Here is a 20053-nt window from a genome sequence, read left to right as displayed (position 1 = left end):
CTCCGACAATGAAACCTTAGCGCACCTCACCCTGGTGTCCCAAAGAAAGTTCAGACGAGATATTTCATATTTCATTATCCATATTCATACCCTCGTATCTCATCAGCATTATTACATCCAACGCTAAACAGTATCCAAACAAGCACAACCACCGACCGGCAAGCAAACAACTACCTCTGGCCAAGTCCTCTCCCTAATGTCAACCCTCATACAAAACAATCCTGACCTGACGCAAGAGAAATCAAAATCCCTCCGTACATACCTTCACAACCCAACATCAACGTCCATGTCCGCAGCCTACTAAGCCACACCCACATTCCCCAACGTCGTGCTCGACTGCGTCTGCAACGTGAGCACCAGCTCCGTCAGCCTGTCAATCTTAGCCGTCAAATCCGCAATCCTCGCCTCCACATCCCCCTCATGCTGCCCAAACGCCCTCCCCTCCACCGCCTCGTCCACCGCCTGCTGCTGCGCCCTCCGACCGGCAATTGCGCCCTCGGAAATGGCCGTAATCGCTGGCGGTCTCAACTGCGACAGATGATTATTGTTATCAGCCCGCAAGCTGTTATTCGACAGCCTAGCCTGCGCAAACCTCTTCGCAGCAGCCGGATGAGGGCTCCCGATCACGGCCTGTCTGGGGCCGCGGAAACCGCTGTATTGCGTCCCCTTTGACGAGCCGATTGTAAGCCACTCGTAGAATTCAATGACGGCAACGATGGGGAGGTGAGTTGCCTTGAGCAAGAGAATGCGCGCGGCACGGAACTTGTTGTCGGATGGGAGGAAGAGGCGAAGGGGGCGGAAGATGAGGACGGCGAGGAGGTTGAACGGAGGATAAAAGTGGGTGAGCCGATTGCTAGTCGAAGCTTCGAGGACGTAGACGCTGTAGACGTAGAGGTATTCCTCTCGGGCATGGGTGATGACGCGGGAGAAGCTGTTGGAGAGCATACCCGTCAGGGAGCCGGTGAGCAGAATGGAACTAAGGGTGATGAAGATGATCATGAGGGGAGGGCCGAGCAGGGTGTCCATTTTGGGGATCAGGTCGAAGCCGACGAAGCTGGAACCAAAGAAGATCTTGGTCAGGGACATGACCATGTCGTGAAGCGACAGGTGTTCGCGCCCGAGAAGGGAGAAGGTGGTTAGGAAGCCACAGTAGATGACTACGACGAGGACCATGAATTTGATGAAATCTTTGCCCATTTCTTTGAGGCAAGGAATCAAGGTCTGGTGTGGCTGTCAGCGCTTTCTCTTTCAATCAGCTGTTCGGCTCAGGATATCGACTTACACCCCAGTATGGACTCAAGCTCAGGATAGAAAAGACCCTTGGAACCATGAAGAGAGCTTCCAGCGCCAAGACGTTGAAGGAAAGGTTCACCATTTCCTCGTTGTGAGTTTCCAAGCCAACAATACGCAAGCCGACAAAGGTGGCGCCGATTGCTATCATGGCCATGTCAAACACGTTCCATATGTCGGTAGCATAAAAAATGGAGCCGGCATCAATCCACTCGCTCAGCTCGTCCAAAGCAAAGGCGGCAAACCAGATGTACAAGAAGATTTCCAGGGGCGTGATGCGGGTGGGATCCCGCTCGACCAAAACGCCATAGTAGAGGCCCAAAAAGGTGAGGAAAAATAAAACTTCGAAAGACTTGAGATACTTGGGGACTCTGAGACGAGAGAATGGGTCGGCCGTGCTGGGGTTGTAGAACTGAGGCTTCTTCTCCGAGTGCACGCTGAGGTCTTTCCAGAAGATGATGGAGCCTTCCCAGATGCCGGTGATGATCTTCTGGACAACAGCCTGGCTGAGGAATCGCTTGGCGTCGGCAATAGCGGCAATCTCCAAGGCATTGAGGTTGGTGAAGTTGGCGGTTGGATCCTCCTCCTCTCCCTCGCCACCTTCATCGTCTCCCGTCATGCTCATAGTCAGGCGCGAGATGGAACTGAGCAAGAGGTTGCGCTTGGTGCTTGCGCTATGGGGTGTCCTACGGGATGAACCGACACTGCTGTGTAAGGCCTGGGCCAGAAGCGCACTGTGCTCGTCAACCTCGCCCTCCTCTTCATCAGTTGGGCTGTGGCTCTCGACATCTTTGGGGTCTGGGATCTCATAGAGACAATAATCGACAGCCTCCCTCTCGGACAGGTGGGTCAGAAAGCGCCAAGCGACAATCTCGCAGGCGTTGGCTCTGGCGTCCATCAAGCCCTTATCCTCGACGCTGGTGCCATAGTGCCACTTCAGGGCGAGGAGGGCATTCACAATGGCGGGGTGAGTGCATGTTCGGCCGAGATGGTCAACGAGCGCACGAAGGCCATCTCCGGCAGCAGTGGTCCTCAGCTGCTCGAAAGTGCTGGGCAAAACCACGGTGTCGGCAATATAGCTGACAAGATGATCAGTAAAAGACCAATTGGGGAGATGCCGTAGAAAATACTCACACGGAAAGCTTCTTGACAACATCTCGGAAGCTGTCCTCCTCGCTGATGTCGGGGAGCTCCGCGACGAAGCCGAACTTGTGGCGCGGGGAAGGGGTGCGCAGGCTCTCGGTGCGCTGCACACCCTGCGGGCGCGACTTGACACGGATAGGCATTGGATGGTGAGATGGCAGCAAGCAGCGAAGCAGCGCTCGTAGCACAGCAGAAGCAACCGACAACCTGGAAAGGGAGGGGAAAGGGAAAGAATGAAAAGATATGCTCTCAGTTCGTGATCAGGCGCAATGGAGATGGCGGGCAGTTCTAGGCCATATTCGGTTGGGTCGCTTATTTTCCAGGGTCCTCGTCCTCGGCGGCTCAGCCCGACACAGACCACCCCTAAAAATTGCTTGTTTCAAGCATGACTGAGCCGCCCTCAATTGTCCCTCAGCGCGTCCCTTTCGCCACGTCCCATGACCTGCTAAGCCCATTGGAGAGACAAAACAAAAGCCCATCATTGGGACTCTTTTTCTGTTGGAGAATTGGGGTTGGTTCCAACATTTGCGGGGCAATTCTCACCTGAGACATCACCAGCCCCTCGACCCCTCAACCCCTCACCTAAGCTCGACCCCTCACATGTGTGTTCGTCAGCTTCACATTACCTACGGCTGGGAGACTGAGCGGTGCGCATGTAACTATACTTGAGATCACCTGGCATCACTATTACCCCCTTTTCACACTTTCCATTCCTCCCAGCTTCATTGTTTACCTTTTTCCAATACGGGCTAACCGGAGCCCGCTGCCCCGCCCTCATGAGGCGGCTAATATTTCATTGGTGAGCTTTCTCATATCGACGGCCTCACACCTCGGAGGGGACCAGAGCGAACTTCTTGGTCTTGAACATCATCGGCGAACATGAGAGGTCTGGAGAAGTATTTAATGGGGGCGGATGGCGGGTTGATGGCTGTCTGTCGGAAGTCATCTTGACAAGAACACGACGAGGAACCGATCACCACCAAGATGAAGGGACTTTTCGCCTTCGGCCTCGGCCTTCTTTCTCTAGTCAACGCCCTCCCCCAAGCACAAGGTGGAGGAGCAGCCGCCTCAGCCAGAGTCAGCGGCACCCGCTTCGTGATAGACGGCAAAACCGGCTACTTTGCAGGAACAAACTCCTACTGGATTGGCTTCCTGACCAACAACAGAGATGTCGACACAACCTGTTCGTCCCTTCCACCATCCTCTCCTCTACCGTTCCTAACACTCCCCAGTGGACCACATCGCCTCCTCGGGCCTCAAAATCCTCCGCGTCTGGGGCTTCAACGACGTGAACAACCAACCATCCGGTAACACCGTCTGGTTCCAACGCCTCGCCTCCTCAGGCTCCCAAATCAACACCGGCCCCAACGGCCTCCAACGCCTCGACTACCTCGTCAGATCAGCCGAAACCCGCGGCATCAAGCTCATCATCGCGCTGGTCAACTACTGGGATGACTTTGGCGGCATGAAAGCCTACGTCAACGCCTTTGGAGGCACAAAAGAATCCTGGTACACCAACGCCCGCGCTCAGGAGCAGTACAAGCGTTACATCCAGACTGTCGTCTCGCGATATGTCAACAGCCCCGCAATCTTTGCCTGGGAACTTGCCAACGAGCCCAGGTGCAAGGGGTGCAACACGAATGTTATTTTCAACTGGGCGACGCAGATTTCAGATTATATTCGGAGCTTGGATAAGGATCATTTGATCACCCTTGGGGATGAGGGGTTCGGGTTGCCGGGGCAGACGACGTATCCGTATCAGTATGGGGAGGGGACCGACTTCGTCAAGAATCTGCAGATTAAGAATCTGGACTTTGGGACGTTTCATATGTATCCTGGTCATTGGGGGGTGCCGACGAGCTTTGGGCCAGGGTGGATTAAGGATCATGCGGCGGCTTGCAGGGCGGCGGGGAAGCCGTGTTTGTTGGAGGAGTATGGGTTTGAGAGTGATAGGTGTAATGTGCAGAAGGGCTGGCAGCAGGCGTCGAGGGAGCTGAGCAGGGATGGGATGAGTGGTGATTTGTTTTGGTAGGTGGTTTCTTTTTTCCTGGTTGAGAAGTGATGATATATGTACTAATTGTGATGAATAATAGGCAATGGGGCGATCAGTTGAGTACTGGGCAGACACATAATGATGGGTTCACGATTTATTATGGTTCTTCGTTGGCTACTTGCTTGGTTACTGACCATGTGAGGGCTATCAATGCTCTCCCGGCGTAGAGTACAAGGGATTTGTACAAGAGTCGAGGGCATTATCTGAGTTTGTTTAGGTTTGGCAATGTCAATATGAACGATGTCCCGTCGATTCCAGTTCCTCATGTTGTCGGTCCCAGCCCTGGTGCATCATCAGTCCAAGAATATCATGTCCTTTGTCGCAGTTTTTGCATTCAAGAAGCCTAACCTTGAATCGCTCACGATGGCCACGTTCCAATGACTTGATCAAGAATCTGTGCAAATAGCCTTTAGTTTATTTAATTTTTATTCCTTTATTTTATATCTTATTCTTTTAATTTTCTTTTTTCTTTTTTTATTTTATCATTGTATTTTTCATTTTAATTCTTTATATTTACGTTTGCATACTATCCCATGAATCAAAGCTCTTTTTGGTATGCCCAACCTCATGAATCAGAATCATATGCCCCCAAGCCATCATGTAGACGTCCTCTTTCAGCCGGGAGTACTGGCCCACGTGTATCTCCCACTCGGTGAAAAGCACTTTCTTCGCATTTCCAGGCTCTAAGGCTCCGAGACTCACGATGCCATCGGTGCTTCCTCCAGCCAATGGCACAGACATCTCCTCTCTCAGCCCTGTGATACCTGGTCCCAACGCAACACCCGGATCTACCACCGATACCCCCACAGCCCCATGGGCCACTTCTCCCTCCGTCCATGCAGAGGCTTCACCCAGTCATCAGGGACACCGTAGCATCTGCTATAAATGTCCCCATCGATACGTCTCGAATGCACACCGCAATTCTGCCACAAAGACCAGAAGGCCGCGTGCTCCAAATGAGGAAGCTGCTCCATCACACACCACCCGCAATCGCCCTCATGGCCGTACCTAGAGCCAGCTTCTCGAGATTCTTATCGTCCTGGCGCTCAATACCCTCAACACGAAATCCCACCATTGGGAACGCGACTCGGCGAAGGGCAGGCATCCCAGCCAGGGCGTTGACCAAGTGGTCAATTGCCTTCTGGTTGGTATTGAAGTCCTGGTGGCCACCGGGAGGTGCAAAGTCCACGTCATCAGCGATAAAGATGGTCTCAATAGTCTCGCTGTGTGGCGCGACGACCGTCTCCAAAATCTCGCGAGCTGGGAGGATATTGAGACCGCTTGCGGACCCCAAGCCGGCGATCAATAGGCGTCTCAGCTGGCGGTGGGGACTGCTGCCTGGTTGAATATCGGCAAAGGCTGTCATCGTGTCGAGCAAGGCTTGATTGTTGGCAGCACCGGAGCCTCGAATGAAGGTAAGCTCGTCGGCTTTGGTACCCATCGCGGTGCAGAAAGCGGACGTGAGGCGCCCACAAAGGCTCGGGTTGAACGCGCTGTCGCTCACTCCATAAGCGTCCTCAGCCGAGATGAATTTGAGTTGTCGAACACGGGGAAGGATATTGGTGGATTTATGAAGCAGCGTGACCATATGGCCAACTTGAGCATTGTCCAAATCGCGCAAGTCCAAGCTCAGACTGCGAACTTGAGGGAGGGCGGTGATGAGCCGAATGATCTTGTCGCATAGACTGACTGGCTTTGACGGGTCCAACTCCCAGTAGGCAACCTTTGCGATCTCGGGGTGTTGAACGCAGACGTCGAGGGATCTGAATGGCGAGAATATCGGTTAGCAGGCCGACATCTTTCGCACAAACCATCAAGAGGTACAAATGGATAACGACTAACCGGACATCATGAGCCAGGGCGCGGTAGGGAAAGTTGCCATTGTTCCCCTGCTCCGTTTCCCGTCTGATCAGACGTAGGAAGCGGCTGACCCCATGATCGGTACTGTTGCAGAAAATGTGTATATAAAATGGGCTCTGCCAGGAAGCTAGTGGAGATCTGTGTCGAAGAGGAGAATGAATAGGTAAGTGATCAAGTTGGCAAGAGAATTATGGTAAAGGCAGTGTGCGGATGGCATGTTTGGTGAAAAGTGGTAAGGTGCATGGCAGAGATCGCAGGCAAAAGCTTTATGCCCTCCCTTCCCGTCAGGTTGCTCCGTCCAATTCACTGGCGGTCGCGACTTCATTGCTCCGATATATTCACCTGTGAGGATGGGTCTGACGGTTTCGTCGCTCCCAGCTCTTCGTGGCGGTGACGACGCTCAGGGGAGCAAGTGAAGCAAATTGTTTTGACGGCTATGGGGTCCTGACCTGGGCCTACTACGGCTGGACACAGGTGTAGGCCTGAATAGTAAATTGAATTGTTAGATAAAAATGAAGAAAGAAGAAATGAATTCTACAGCCTAGAGATTCATTTATCCTTCACAATCGGTGAGACCTCGCAACAAACCTTACGGAGTTCCGTATTCCTAACACGTCTCTCAAGCCTCCAACAGAGGGGCGTAGTCTTCTAACTCGCAACCCTAATCTGGATATCATCCGGGAATAGGTCCGACGTCAGGTTGTTGTTCGCTCCAAACTGTCTCTTGCATGCTGTCAGAAAGCATCGTGACAGGACGACATGGGCAAGATCCGGACTACCAAGGGTATAAGGTTGATCGCCAGGATGGAGCATGCGACGTTTGCACTGCTTGATAGATTGTGGTTGGTAAGGTCGCTGCGTTGGCGCAGGGCCAAACACCCCCTTCTAGTGCATACCACGGGGTTGTTTGGGTGCCTGGAGTCCCACTTTCACCCAGGCTTTCACACCTCTGCCCCGGCTGTTTGGTGCCCAACCTGCCTTTTGGACCAGAGTGCCCGCCTTTTCCCGATTCACTGCTCTTGAAAAAAGCTTATCCATGACGATAAAATGAAAAACACCCCTTATCAGGTTTATTTAGGCCTCCCGCTGGATTTCGATGATTCAATTCGCCTCTTGAATCTGCTTCCAGGTCATCCAGAGGAGCCAGTCAGAATACGGCTGTTAAATTCTCGAATCGAACTCCTCCTTCCCACGAAGCGCTCTTCTACACCTGGGGGGATCAAAACATTGACCTCTACGATTGAGGTGCTCTCTGACGAAGACAAGTCAAGCACCAAACCAGTCACCGAAATATGCATCACGGCCAACCGTCATGCAGCTCTCAAGCGCCTCCGGAGCCGTGAAGCTGACCGGATTCCGTGGGTCGCTCGATCTGTATCAACCAGTCGGTTGTGTCTGAGCGAAATCATCAGCTCAATCTCATGACATGTATTTACCAGACAGCTTCCAGAGTCATCGTTTATCTCGACGAGAGCTGTGAGAACAGCCGCGAAGTGAGACCGCCATCCTCTCACTTGCAAATGCCGAGAATGATAATGCTGTTCAGCAATACCCGAAAAGTATGAAATAATATTCGGAAGCCGAACGCAATCCAGAAGCAGAGGCTTGGACCATGTCACCAGAGATCAAGGTGGACCATTCTCGCTCAGCCCCCAAGATCTTCACCGACATCGCCGATGATTTCTTCCCACTCTGAATGGGACAAACTCTGTGGTCTTGGGCGCTACTACCGATATCATACATGCTCAAAGTTCCATAACTGGAGGGATTTCCTTGCAACTCAAATCAACCCTTGGCTTCGGATGAAGAGCGAAGGCGGCATCAGCGACAGGTGGACACCGCATCGATCCGGTCAAGCACTGGTATGATCTTCTTCGACGCTGGTACAGAACGCTGGCCAAAGGTGACGGCTATGGAAGTGAGCCTTTCTAATCCCTACTTTCCTCGGCCAATTTTTGATCACTCGATCATCAACAGCTCGATATAATCTTCTCCAAGTGTGACGGCAAAAAACTTGCTGTCACCGACACCGGTCTCGTCGGACTCGTACCAGCGAATGCGGAGAATAGGTGATACCCTGTGGGTGTTGGAAGAGCTAGACATGCCATTTGTTTGCAGAAAGAAGGCTTCCGAGGAGCGGAATGTCGTGACGCTTGTAGCAGCCTCCTTTTTCCGTGGGATCACAGGGTCAGAGGCCTTTAGGGAGCATATCAATGACATAAAGGCAAAAGCAGCGGTTCCGAGACGACTAGAGGACCTCGTCATTGTGTGAGCTCTGGACCAGACAAGGGTCATTCATCCCTCTCACTGTGGTATATGAAAACATCGAATTCATCGAAGGAAGGCTGACCACACTGCGACAACCTATTTCGAAGACTTATACATACACATGATAAAACGCCCCTCCCGCACGCCCAAGCCCATCATGCGCTTCAAGAACGGAGATAACATCAGCAATAAGCCACTTCGAATCAAGCTTCCTCGTCGCCGCATCCCTCTCACCAAGCGTCACCTGGGCATTGACCCGCTTATCCGGATCCTGCATCTGCCAGACCCACCAAAGCCTATCCAGCATCGCATGATGGAAATAGAAAATCGGATCATTAGGCGAGACCATCGCATCTCCCCCGGGGTCTCCTCCAGAAATGTAATGGCCAGCTGTATGGATCCCAAAATTGTACGGGTCACTCGCATTCCGGGGTGGCGTCAACAAGGTGTTGTAGAAGGTGTTGGTGTCCTTGGACTCATGATGAGATTGTACGAGCGGTCCGCGGTGGCGCCGAGGGCGGCGTCGACGCTGATGTCGCGACGCATGCAGCGGGGGTTGTACCCGCCGTCGCTGGGGAGGGGGTTCTTGGGGACGTTGTTCGTCACTGGGGCGCCGGGACCGATGTTGGCCATGTAGCTGTTGAAGGAAGTTAGTCACCTCGGTACTGGGTGATCGGGTATAAAGAGGTACGAACTCTTTGAAGGGACCTTCAGTCACGCATCCACCTCCACCGCAGCCTCCCAATACCCTTCCTACTGGAAATCGATGATCTGGTACTAAAGGTAAACGACTGGGACAACGGGGGTTCGAAGGGCACGTTTGGGTTCACGTCTTACTCCTCGGCGACGAACAGAACGGTGGAGTGTCTGGCGCAGGACGTTGACCTAGCAAAGCTGCAGTGGTCCCAATGCAGCGACCCTGGGGTTGAGTTTCAATTTGACTTCGATGATATGAGCTTGAGTTTGAGGGAAACGTGGACGTGTTCGGGGTCTCTAGGGTGAGCATTTTCTAGCACACTTGGGCTTTGCTGCCGTGGGCAGGAGAAAGCAAAAGTTGGGCTAACCTCTTCCTAAGAATTACGTTCAATGCCATTGCGACGGGACTCAGATGTTGCACGGCTGTCTGGACAGTGACACGGAGAAAGGGGTTGAGTCGGATTGCCATGTGATGGAGTTTGACATGGCGGCTGATGTAACATCATCAGGGATGGCATAGGTGCTTTTGAATTTTCTGGCGCCGTCAGAAGAGCATTCGAACACATACATATGGGGTAGAGATGGCAGTTTGGGTGAAAAAATAAAATCCAACTCGTGAGGTTATGCCCATCGCTCGTCTTCAAGTGGCCAATTGAATTCGGTTATATCTATGAACCTCCAGGACGTGGGAGTCGACTGGAGTATAATGAGCTACCCATCTGTCGGCCTGTGACGAGACAAGCTACCAAAGCTTGAGATGTTGTAGGTTCTGTTGAAGAAAAAAATGTTTATTCATTCAAAGATTTGTTGAAGTTATTCCCAGAATTATCGATGTCGCTAACGGGCCGCTGCGCCGTCGTAAATGCGCGGGCCTTGTGTAAAATCCCACACACGGGTACCTGAATGAGGCGGAGCATGGGTTAGTGCCAGGGTTGGCAACTGGTTCTAGACCCAGGCTGGAAATAAGCGCTTTGTTTTCCCCTTTTGCCAATCCGCAGCTGGAAGTCCTGGGGTCATTAGGTAAGAGGAGAAAAGGGGCCGCCAAGGATCACACATACGGAGGATCATACCACGTCAGCCTCGGTCTCTTAAAATGCCGTCTTCTCTCATCAGAAAGAACATTGGTCAGTGTCCTCGGGGCCTCCTGACTGTCTCCCGCCTCGGCTGTCAAGATGCGACTCTCCCCGTCACATAGCAGCTCGTACCCTCTCATCGTCATTCTCAGCGCTTCAATTCTCCCAGTATGGTCCCAGTCGACAGTGAGGATATTACCCCTAGGCGACTCCATCACCGGCGGCCCTGAAAGCTGCTGGCAAGCCCTCCTCTGGCGCAGCCTCCAGCAAGCCTCCATCACCAACACCAAGTTCGTCGGCTCCCGGTCTGGTCAACAGTGCGATTTCGAATATGACGGGGCAAACGAAGGACACGTTATGATACAGGCCACGGAAATCGTCTCGGAAGGGAAACTTGTTCCGTGGCTGGAGAGTTCCAAGCCTGATGTGGTGATGATGCACTTGGGAACTAACGACGTGTTGAACAACAAGCCGACGGCGGAGATCTTGCAGGCGTTTGGGACGATGGTCGATTGGATGAGGGAGAGTAAGAAGGTCATGAGGATTATTGTTGCTCAGATCATTCCGTTGGACTCGGTGTTTTGTGAAGAGTGTGGGGAAAGAGTGGTCAGGTTGAATGAAGCGATTCCAGAGTGGGCTAAGGGGATGAATACAACGGAGAGTGTGATCGAGGTGGTGGATTGTTGGACGGGGTTCGACACGGATAGTATGACCAGCGATGGGGTGCATCCTAACAATGCCGGGAATGAGAAGGTGGCCGAGTGTTGGTTTAAGCCGCTGAGTAGGGCGATCAAGTCGGCGGGTGGAGGAGAGGAGGTTTCAGCGGCAGCATCACCTGGAATGAGTGCAGGGAGCAAGCTGGGCATCGCGGCAGTGGCAGTGACGGTTTTGTGCAGGTGGTGGTGGTGGTAGGTGAGCAACAGAGACAAGACGGCGAAATATATACCACCTTTTGGCTCATCACACCAGCAAAGTATCTAACACTGCAGCTTGTGTATAGCGCAGTGGTCAGAGAGCCGCGAGCAACCCGACCTGGCCAGTCAAGAGTTGTGTGTGTAGACCCGCCTGACCCTTCGCTTGATGGTGGGTTCGACTTCCCATCCAGTTCTTTTTCTGGAATTTATTTTGGAGTTTATTGACGGCAAACAAGAAATTATACGTAACTATCATTGTGATTAACGTCTTTAAGTATCTAACATACCTAGGCACCGAGACTAAACATTTCTCGAAGAAAACAATAAACATTAGACGTGGATGTACCAATGAACCTTCGGTCCTTTAAACAACTCGGAACCCATCACCTGCTGACCCCAGACTCGCGTCAGGTTGCTGAGGAGACGAAGGTGACTGAGGCTGAACAGGTGGCAACGTCGGCCCAACGACGGCTGCCCCGGACCCCGTTGAGGCGAGGACTGCATTGGGATTACCAACACCGGCCCCGAAGAAGCAGCAGTAGTCCCACTAGTCACCGAAGAAGGAGGACCGGGGTAAGCCGGCAGAGGCGTATCGTCCTCCTCCCTCTGACCTCCCGCAGGACCTCCATCACCGCCGCCAGTACCACCGCCCCTCCGCACCTCAATCCTCTCCTCGTGACGAACCGCCTTCCTCTCCCCCAACCAAGCCACCGGATACCGATGCCTAAATCCAAACTGACACCACAACTTGATCTTCGTTTTCAGCTGCATCGTCTTCCACTGCTGCGTGAACTCGGCCCGGTCTTCAGGGCTCCTCCTTTTCTCTATTATCGTGAAACCGACCACGAAAATGAAGATCGAAGCCCAGCACACGGTTCCCATCCGGAGACACGTCTTGCCCAGCATCAGCCGCCTGAACCAGAAGAAGTTTTCGACAAATCCAAGAAGAATGATAGACGGAATGACAGCCGCGACCATAATCATCCACGGCTCGAGCCTGCTGCATTTCCCCGCGTAGGTGTAAGGGCAGAGCTCGGCTTGGGTCGGCGGTCGCGGCTCGCCAGGGAGATAGCAGTGTTGGACGTAGGATGTGTTGAGCATGTCGAGATCCAACCTGTAGAACGGGTAGTTTCCGTTCAAAGGGGGCCCACCGTAGCGGGTTGGGGGTAGATCTGCTGCCTTGACGTGGATAGTCCTGGTCATTTTTGTTATCGTGAGGGATTCGTGGTAAGTACTTGTGTGCGACTTGACTGGAAGGATGGTGGCTTTGGGGAGCAGATATTCGGTGAGGAACTCGGACGGGAGGTAGTCGCCCCAGTCACCGAGCGGAGTAGATGTAGTATACTCAAATGAGGTCGGGCAGCTGGCGGGGGCGGTGAGAGTGTGGTGAATTATCCAATTGTCGGTTGTCGATTCGGTCCGGGTCGACATAATATGGAACCGGGACCAGCTTTCGAGCTCTGAACGGGGAATAGAGTCGGCGGGCAGGATAATGATTACCATTTCAACGTCCCAGTCACGGTTGGTTACCATTGTGGTCGACCTCGGCGAAACGCCGGAGGGTATGTTGGTATGCTTCACCTTGTAAGGGCGGTCCGCAATAAATGTTGTGTAGCATGATGTTAGTTCGGCAGTGTCCTCCGGATCACAGCCATATGGTAAGTATGTTGTTGCATAGGCCTGTAACTCTGTGCCAGTCCACCCTGTCCACTCACTGGCCAATGTTGGCTGAAGGGCACTGGTCATCGCGAGGATACGGCAGTCGAAATGGTCTGTGAAAAAGAGAAGAGACCGTAACGAAGACAGCAGGGCCAGTCCGGTGCATACAAGACCTGAGCTCAGCTTTGTGATGACAGGGGTCTCTCGGCAAGATGTACAGTGCGACTATGAAAGAGAAGAAATGAGGCCTTGGCAACGGGGAACTTGACGTTGTGGCGCTAATAACCTACCAGGCACGTTTCTCCCCGTCCTGCCACCAACCGCAGGGCAAAATATGGAGTGCCAAGGTCATCACAAAGCAGCCAAGCTCAATAGGCACAGTGTAGGGCTGATTCGGTCATGAGATCACGAGCGAGGTCCCTTCGGCCACTCTAGCTCCGTGGTCACTTCCTCGTTGTACCAGTAGTCAATCAACAGCTCCTGAAACGCAAAGAGATATCCTTCCCGCTCCCTCTTCAAGTAGTACGGGTGAATCTGATCAAGGCATGGATGAAACATGGTCCAGGCCCTGCCAAAGTCGACAAGATTTCCGGCGACATAGTTGCGCAGGTGAATATCTCGAACCAAGATCCCCAGTCGCTGTAGACCTTGCAGATCCTCCCAGATCTGGGAGATGTCGTTAGTTGATCGTTATCGGCCTTATATTTTTATTACACTAGCTCTCTACTATGCCTTCTATAATACTGAGAAAAAAGGCTCTTAAGAGGTTTTTTACCAGGGAAAAGACAGGAGCATAGAAAATTATATAGAGGGAATAGTGTCGTGAATATAATGTGGACACTCGAAAGGAACAACCAATTGGGAAGTGGAGACTCGGTGGAAAATCAGAAGAGAGGAGAATAGACCAATAGGAGGTGATCATTCAGGACATGAAGGGATCATGAGTGATTCCCAGGAATCAGTCATGATCCTCGAGAGTAAGTCATGATCCTCGTGGAAACAGAATGATCCAGATCTTGGCATTAGGTCTATAGATACGGAGGAACTAGATAGCTCATAGACAGTTCCGCAGTATGCAATACAAGTCACATTCGTTGGTATCAGACGATTGTGATTGAGACAAGCCATTGTTGTGTACTGTTTAGCTGCACTGAATCAATTGTCAAGAAGCACCTTCAACTGAGTATCCCTCTCAGAGGTTCTGGATCGGGGTTCGTCACAATATTACTATTAGAAGCTATTTACAGCTTTAATAGAGGCAGCGATTCCCCATACTTATTACCTAAGTCAAAACGTAAAAGTTATTTCTGGCTCTAACAAATGCAGACCATCGCTGCCTATATAAACAAAATAAAAGAAGCTGTTTCTAGCTTTAACAGAGGCTGAGATTTTATATTATAATCTAGCGTTGTCTTTGCCTTAATGGTTTGCGTTGTAATTATGTGGAAGCTGTTTTTGGCTCTGCAGGGGGCAGAAGTTCCTTTTTATATTGTTAAGCTAACTAGCTCTGCTCAAAAATGGCTCTGCTCCAAACATAGCTCTAGGAATCAAACAGACCCACTCAAAAGGTAGCATTCGATGGCTGGCGGCTCCGTAAGGCAAGTATGAACTAGCGTAAAAATGCAATCTTACATGCCTGATCAAGTTAGAAACTATCCAAAGTTTCGGTGAACCGGGATGAACAATGTTTGGAGGGAGATGTAAGACGTGATTCATGCGGCTCTTTTCCAAAGAATGAGAAATCCGGTCTTTCAGCCTGTGCTGCATCCTTTCCAGGCAATCTGCGGATTTCTGGATTTTTTGTGTCCGGCAAGAGCAAGCTAGATGAAGGGCTCTGCGGTATTCTAGGGCCTGGGACGTCGTTTCCGAACCAGTATTGTGTATTCAACGATCCTGTCAGCCAAATGTTCAGGAAGAGCATATACAGTCTTCCGGACGAGAAGCAACTATCGCGCCTCTTCCAAGAGCTTGAAGTATTTGTAAGAGCAGACTACTGACCCCGGCTACTCACCATGGGGAGGTTGCCCCCTGCATTGCAACAGGGCCACAAAGTTACCTCTCATGCCCTGGCTCGAGGATAGACTTCGGGTGGTATTCGTTGATGTGGATGATAGCAAGATGGAGACATTGGAAATCACTCGGTACCTACCTTATTAGTTAAAGCGTGCGGGAGACGTAAAGTCGATTGGCAGAGAAGCCGATTTGGTTGTGGACAACAATAGTAGTTACGGTTCATGGCCGACTTCCAAACAACATCCCCCATTACACTAGCAACCAATACAAATGTTGAAATCCCCATCATTACATAAGCCTGGGACTGATCATCATTCTACGCTGGCGAGCATGGGTTAAGCAAACATGAGCTTACAGCATAGCTGGAGGAAATCTGTTTGTGGCGTCAATCGTCTATTTAACAAATCCTCTCGGGACAGCGCCTTGTCTCTCTTCGTTCCCACCACGAAGAGGCTAAGATTGTACAAGAAGCGAGTGTAGCAATTGATAAAATAGCAATCCAAATCTCTCGATGTATCCGCAATACAAAGCCCTGGCCACTGCTTGTTGCTGTCTCACTGTTATTATTAAACCACACTAAGGTGGTACTGAAGAAAGAATAGAATTAGCCGGATTAGCATCGCGTTATTTCAGACATCTAATAACCAAAACAAGATGGAGAGAACACACCATGACTTGGTTTACAGGCAAGTATAACATGGCAATAACTGTCGCTATACGCATTGTGCGTAAATCTTGACGTGTTTTATCAGTAAGTGAGACTATAAGCTTAGTTTCGACTAATTGGTTGTGGGAAATTCGCGTCAGCTCCATGCCGTTGTGGTGGAAGAGCTCTTGTCCGTGAAACCTCAAGATGTTATTATACTTAAATAAGATTATGGTTAACGATAATGTGCGTGCTACATCCGAACGGATAAGCCTTACCATCAATCTAATATTATCCGCAAGCCTCAGCAGTTTCCGTATCGTTTCCTGATAGTTCTTAAGTTCCCCAGTGAGGTTTCGAAGCTCCAGCTTAAAGACATTTTGGGTAGATATAGAGAGATTGTAAGCTTGGGAAAAGTCTTCTGCGTGTATATTTATAGTAGATACGGTGCTTAGTGTGTTGTTCAGGATCGAGCGGGAGTGGTGCAGCTTCTGTTGTAATTGGTAAACTTACTACTTAGATAAGAAACTAAGCCCAAACTCGCTATACGGCTTGTAGATCGCTATATTGCTGTCCTGTCAATCGCGATAAATTGCATACTTGAGTTAGAACTGTCTCTATAATGCATAAATGCGCTGAAATCTCTGAACCAGGACAATATTAGACTTACGAAAGTTCGTAATTTATCGGCAATGTAGTTAAAATATCCCCTCCAAGATAGGGTAGAATCAGTGAGGTACCGGATATGTAGGCTCATGGGATATAATATATAGGTCGGGTTAATGCTTTTTAGGCTTGATTTGAACAGTACTGGAGGCTGTATAATGACCCAGCACGATTGCCCAGTTCTAAAGAAGTACTTTTGCTAAATGGCGGACTGGCGATAAGACTATAGATCCTCGAGGTTACGCCTATAGCGTTCGAAATAACGAACGTTATAGCAAAGGTCTGGAATCACCTTTTAGTCTCTTTATATGGAAACCAAGACGGAGATATATATTAAATACCGGATTTTCTTCCACGGCCTTGCTACGTTTATTCCGCGACGCTCTGCCGGGTCTTGACGGCGAAAAGTAGTTATAGCATACCATGAAGTCTTTATCCGAGGACGAAAGCTTTCTTCCTAACCCCGAAACAAAATTTAGAAACTAAGGAGTAAGTTGTTGTGAGACGTATATCCGTTGAAACATCTCAAGCGTGACATCTATCCGGCTCCATGAGTTCAAGCGATGTAAAAACCTTCATAGTAACTTATCAGCTGTTAAACATATAGTTATGTGCGTAGGATGATCACCTACACTACCCTGGAGGAGCCTAGCGGTAGCGTCTTCTGTAAGTTTGTTATTACTAAGTTCAATGGAAGCCTAATACCAAGGTGGAAGGGAGTCGCATACCGCCAAGGCTGCATTGAGCTCGTCTGTTGTAGATGCCGCCCACTCTTGCACGTTTTCTTCGCCGCTAGATGTGCGGGATTTACTTGTCGTAGACGGCGGCGTATGAGAGCAGTGCGAGGGACGGACTATTTCGACTATCTCCAGTCTACAATTGCTGTTGGGCGTGATGAATAAGCCAGATAGTTTAGCTTCCAGTTCCGTCCAAATATATTCAGGGCTATCTTCAAGGAGTATATTGCTGAAGAATTCAAGCGGACTTGAGCTTTGGCCCTCGTGGGAAGAAGAGCATCTCGTGGTCATAATGAAACTGCATCGGATGCCGCTGTCTTGAGAACAAAGTTTGGAACGTTGGCTGGGTATACCGTCTCGCCCGGCCTGACGAAGCGGGGGGGCCTCGCTAATTTTGTACATTTAGGGGAGAATGCAACTTGCGTGCATTGCTGTGCCGTACATGCGACTGCAGCTTAGCGGGACGAACCAGGTTGACGACATTTGATGGCGAACCAGCTTGAGCCAGGAGTCCTCGTATCCTCGGAATGAGGCAGGGAGCTTTTAGTCAAGGATTGCAGTGGCAACGTCGGCGGCATTCGGTTGACAGATTTCGGTGTGACCAATAGGACAAAAGAACCAGGCCCTGGCCATATCAGACCAGAGTCTTCGAAGGAATGGATACCGAGAATTAGGTTTAGAGTTGCGATATAAAAATATTATGTTTCGCTTCAGTAGGATGAATGACAGGTGAGGCAGATATCTAGTCTACACAAAATTGAAGGTTCTGCGGTTGTTGGTCGGACTGTACAGGGAGAGGTAGCAAAACTCTACATGCGGTTTTGTCTAAGTCCTGTGACTCCCATCACCTCAGTCGAAGCGATATCTTGGCACCAAACGAAGGAACTATAGCTGTCGTCCAAACCATCGGCTCTCAAGCCTGCTCTGGATCAAGTAGCATGAAGTCATATGTCTTAAGCAGATGAACAATGGTATACTTGAGCAAATCAGCCGCGTACCACCTTCCCGGACTGAAGTCATTGCACGTTAGCCACAGCTTATTCTTTTCAGGTTCTGTCAAATTCTCTCATAGACAAAGGACGATCGTTTAGTTGGGAGTTAGGTTGATCTTGAGCAGGGATGGTGTTACCCGCGCCTGAACGGGGTAGCAGATAACACTGGCATTAATAAGAGAGAATATATATCGTGAAAAAACAACATCGAACCCTAGGTATTATTATCCGACGGATTGTAGTACAATCCGTTGAAAAGTGCACCAAAAGCTCCGCCCCACTTTGGAGACAGGGGGTACGATCCGTTAATAAACTTGGGCTAAAACAAAGGAAAATGTGACAATCTGATAGAGTTCAAATCAATGTTTAAAAATCCAGATTGTATCCCTGTACGATGTATAGAAGGTGTTGAAATGGAAGGTTGAAGATAGCTGTAAGTGCAAACAGTTGGGGTTAACCCCGGTCGCATGCATCACCCCCAACACCACATTGAACAGCGTACCATAACGTTAATTTAAAAGTATCTTCTTCTATTAGAAAAATGCAGAAGTTCTTTTATATTTAAAGTTATAATTTTAATATAAATGGTGGTTTTAGTGAGTTTAATAACGGGCTCCTGGCACGCGTAAGAAGAAAACGGAAGTCATGATCAGTTTTAGTTGCAGCAAGTATAGCCGAACGGTCCTTGGACCTACTTCAGCTCAGGGTAATGCTCACTGCGCTCACCATTTGCTCACCTCGTAAGACTAATACGGACTGAGCTAAAAAAATTTTCGGGTGTGATTATATAGGTAGGTAGATTGTTTAAGTATACCCTAGAACGGGCGAGGCAATCCAACACGTCCTCGCCAATTCTACCGTCCAAGTTCTATAGAAGATGCCCAGAAACCCTGACGTCATCGGCGACGCCTTCTCTCAGTCTTGCCTGGGCATCTGCGCTAGAGCCGGGTGCAGATCATGGACTGGCTGAGCGTCGATATGCTGCCGCTACTGCAGCTCGACGAGGTCGTTGCGTCGGTGCACTATAGCGGGTCGAGCTGCTACAATGCAGCTGTTGCCTATGTATTGTCCGGTATCCCCTGTTCTTTTTTCTCTGCTGACTCTGCTTGAACTGATTAGCGTCAGAGTGGCGTAATTAAGTTGTGTGTGGAGCAGGAAAAGTAGTACCTAGTGCAACGCCAAGCAATGGAAGGATTCAGCCGCGTCATAGACTTGGGAATAGCTTTAGTATTCAATGGAACCTCGGATGGATAAACAGCAGCTCGGGAGGGCTTGCCGTGGAGATATGTAGCTGCTACTGAGTTGGCGAAGCTGGTTGAGGGCTGAAGGGGACCAAGGTAAGGGTTATACCCAGCAAAGGAGAGTATATTGGGATATGGTGGAGCTGAGACGAGAAGGAGAGGGATTGTAGGGATAGGTAATCACTGATCCCTCTTAATTCCTGCCTGAACTGCCTATTTAGATCAAGATAACATGTAGCCCCGTGGCTTTCGAATTGTGATTGGCAAAGACGTAACGGGAGCGGCGTGCTCTTGCTCCAATATTTCTTCTGCTACAGGTAACAATAAATCCACGAGGCCACACACAGCCAAGGTCCCGCACCCCTATTACCCCTGAACACCAGCGTAAAGTATGCTAATTGGACCAGCCTCTCAAGTCTCATCAACTAGGCCACCGCAAACCCTTGCCCGTTGGTACCTGTACAAGGGTCATTTGACAAAGCTCTTATCCATGCGGACGCCGATCTGCTTGATAGCCTCGCCAATCTTCTTTTCATTCCTATAAGGGTTGGCGCCATTGATGGATGTGTCTGCATCTGAGTTTCAGGGGCCTGTTCCATAGTTTCCTTCACCTCGGAGTTGCCGCCTTCACTTGAAAGGGTTATCAAATCCCACGGGCCACGGAAGGTGCCGTCCTGCAAGCATCCAGAGCAAAGGTGGTTTGAGGATCCATAACGGTGTACAAGTGGCAAACTAAAAGAATATCGGTGTGCTGAGTGATAAAGGATGCGCGACAAGGTGCGGGTTCCACATCTATCAGCTT

The 20053-nt window shown here is 50.4% G+C and overlaps 6 protein-coding genes across 6 annotated transcripts; 2 read left to right on the top strand and 4 right to left on the bottom strand.

Annotated features, from left to right (window-relative positions):
- Positions 1-300: 300 nt before the first annotated feature.
- Positions 301-2937, bottom strand: QC764_600480 (uncharacterized protein; the record flags this gene model as incomplete). The annotated part of the gene is made up of 3 exons (XM_062948566.1): positions 2425-2937; positions 1283-2369; positions 301-1221 (listed from the first exon to the last, which is right to left on the bottom strand). Exons 1-3 carry the CDS (start codon positions 2574-2576, stop codon positions 301-303), a joined length of 2160 nt encoding a protein of 719 aa, XP_062797720.1. The 5' UTR covers positions 2577-2937.
- QC764_600490 (uncharacterized protein) lies at positions 1921-4700 on the top strand. The gene is made up of 3 exons (XM_062948567.1): positions 1921-3616; positions 3666-4461; positions 4527-4700. The coding sequence occupies exons 1-3, from the start codon at positions 3418-3420 to the stop codon at positions 4651-4653; spliced, it is 1122 nt and encodes a 373-aa protein (XP_062797719.1). The 5' UTR covers positions 1921-3417; the 3' UTR covers positions 4654-4700.
- A 178-nt stretch (positions 4701-4878) lies between these two features.
- QC764_600495 (uncharacterized protein) lies at positions 4879-6422 on the bottom strand (the record flags this gene model as incomplete). The annotated part of the gene is made up of 3 exons (XM_062948568.1): positions 4879-6249; positions 6329-6391; positions 6418-6422. 3 exons carry the CDS (start codon positions 6420-6422, stop codon positions 5460-5462), a joined length of 858 nt encoding a protein of 285 aa, XP_062797718.1. The 3' UTR covers positions 4879-5459.
- A 592-nt stretch (positions 6423-7014) lies between these two features.
- QC764_600500 (uncharacterized protein) lies at positions 7015-9761 on the bottom strand. Its single transcript, XM_062948569.1, has 2 exons — positions 9209-9761; positions 7015-8512 (listed from the first exon to the last, which is right to left on the bottom strand). The coding sequence occupies exons 1-2, from the start codon at positions 9245-9247 to the stop codon at positions 8306-8308; spliced, it is 246 nt and encodes an 81-aa protein (XP_062797717.1). The 5' UTR covers positions 9248-9761; the 3' UTR covers positions 7015-8305.
- A 721-nt stretch (positions 9762-10482) lies between these two features.
- Positions 10483-11295, top strand: QC764_600510 (uncharacterized protein; the record flags this gene model as incomplete). Its single annotated transcript, XM_062948570.1, has 1 exon — positions 10483-11295. The coding sequence occupies one exon, from the start codon at positions 10483-10485 to the stop codon at positions 11293-11295; it is 813 nt and encodes a 270-aa protein (XP_062797716.1).
- A 332-nt stretch (positions 11296-11627) lies between these two features.
- Positions 11628-13043, bottom strand: QC764_0095040 (uncharacterized protein; the record flags this gene model as incomplete). The annotated part of the gene is made up of 1 exon (XM_062940974.1): positions 11628-13043. The coding sequence occupies one exon, from the start codon at positions 13041-13043 to the stop codon at positions 11628-11630; it is 1416 nt and encodes a 471-aa protein (XP_062797715.1).
- Between the last annotated feature and the right edge of the window lie 7010 nt (positions 13044-20053).

The sequence above is a fragment of the Podospora pseudoanserina genome, chromosome 6 (genome assembly GCF_035222485.1).
Source record: "Podospora pseudoanserina strain CBS 124.78 chromosome 6, whole genome shotgun sequence".
Classification (NCBI taxonomy): domain Eukaryota; kingdom Fungi; phylum Ascomycota; class Sordariomycetes; order Sordariales; family Podosporaceae; genus Podospora; species Podospora pseudoanserina.
This window is presented reverse-complemented; position numbering and strand designations above follow the sequence as displayed.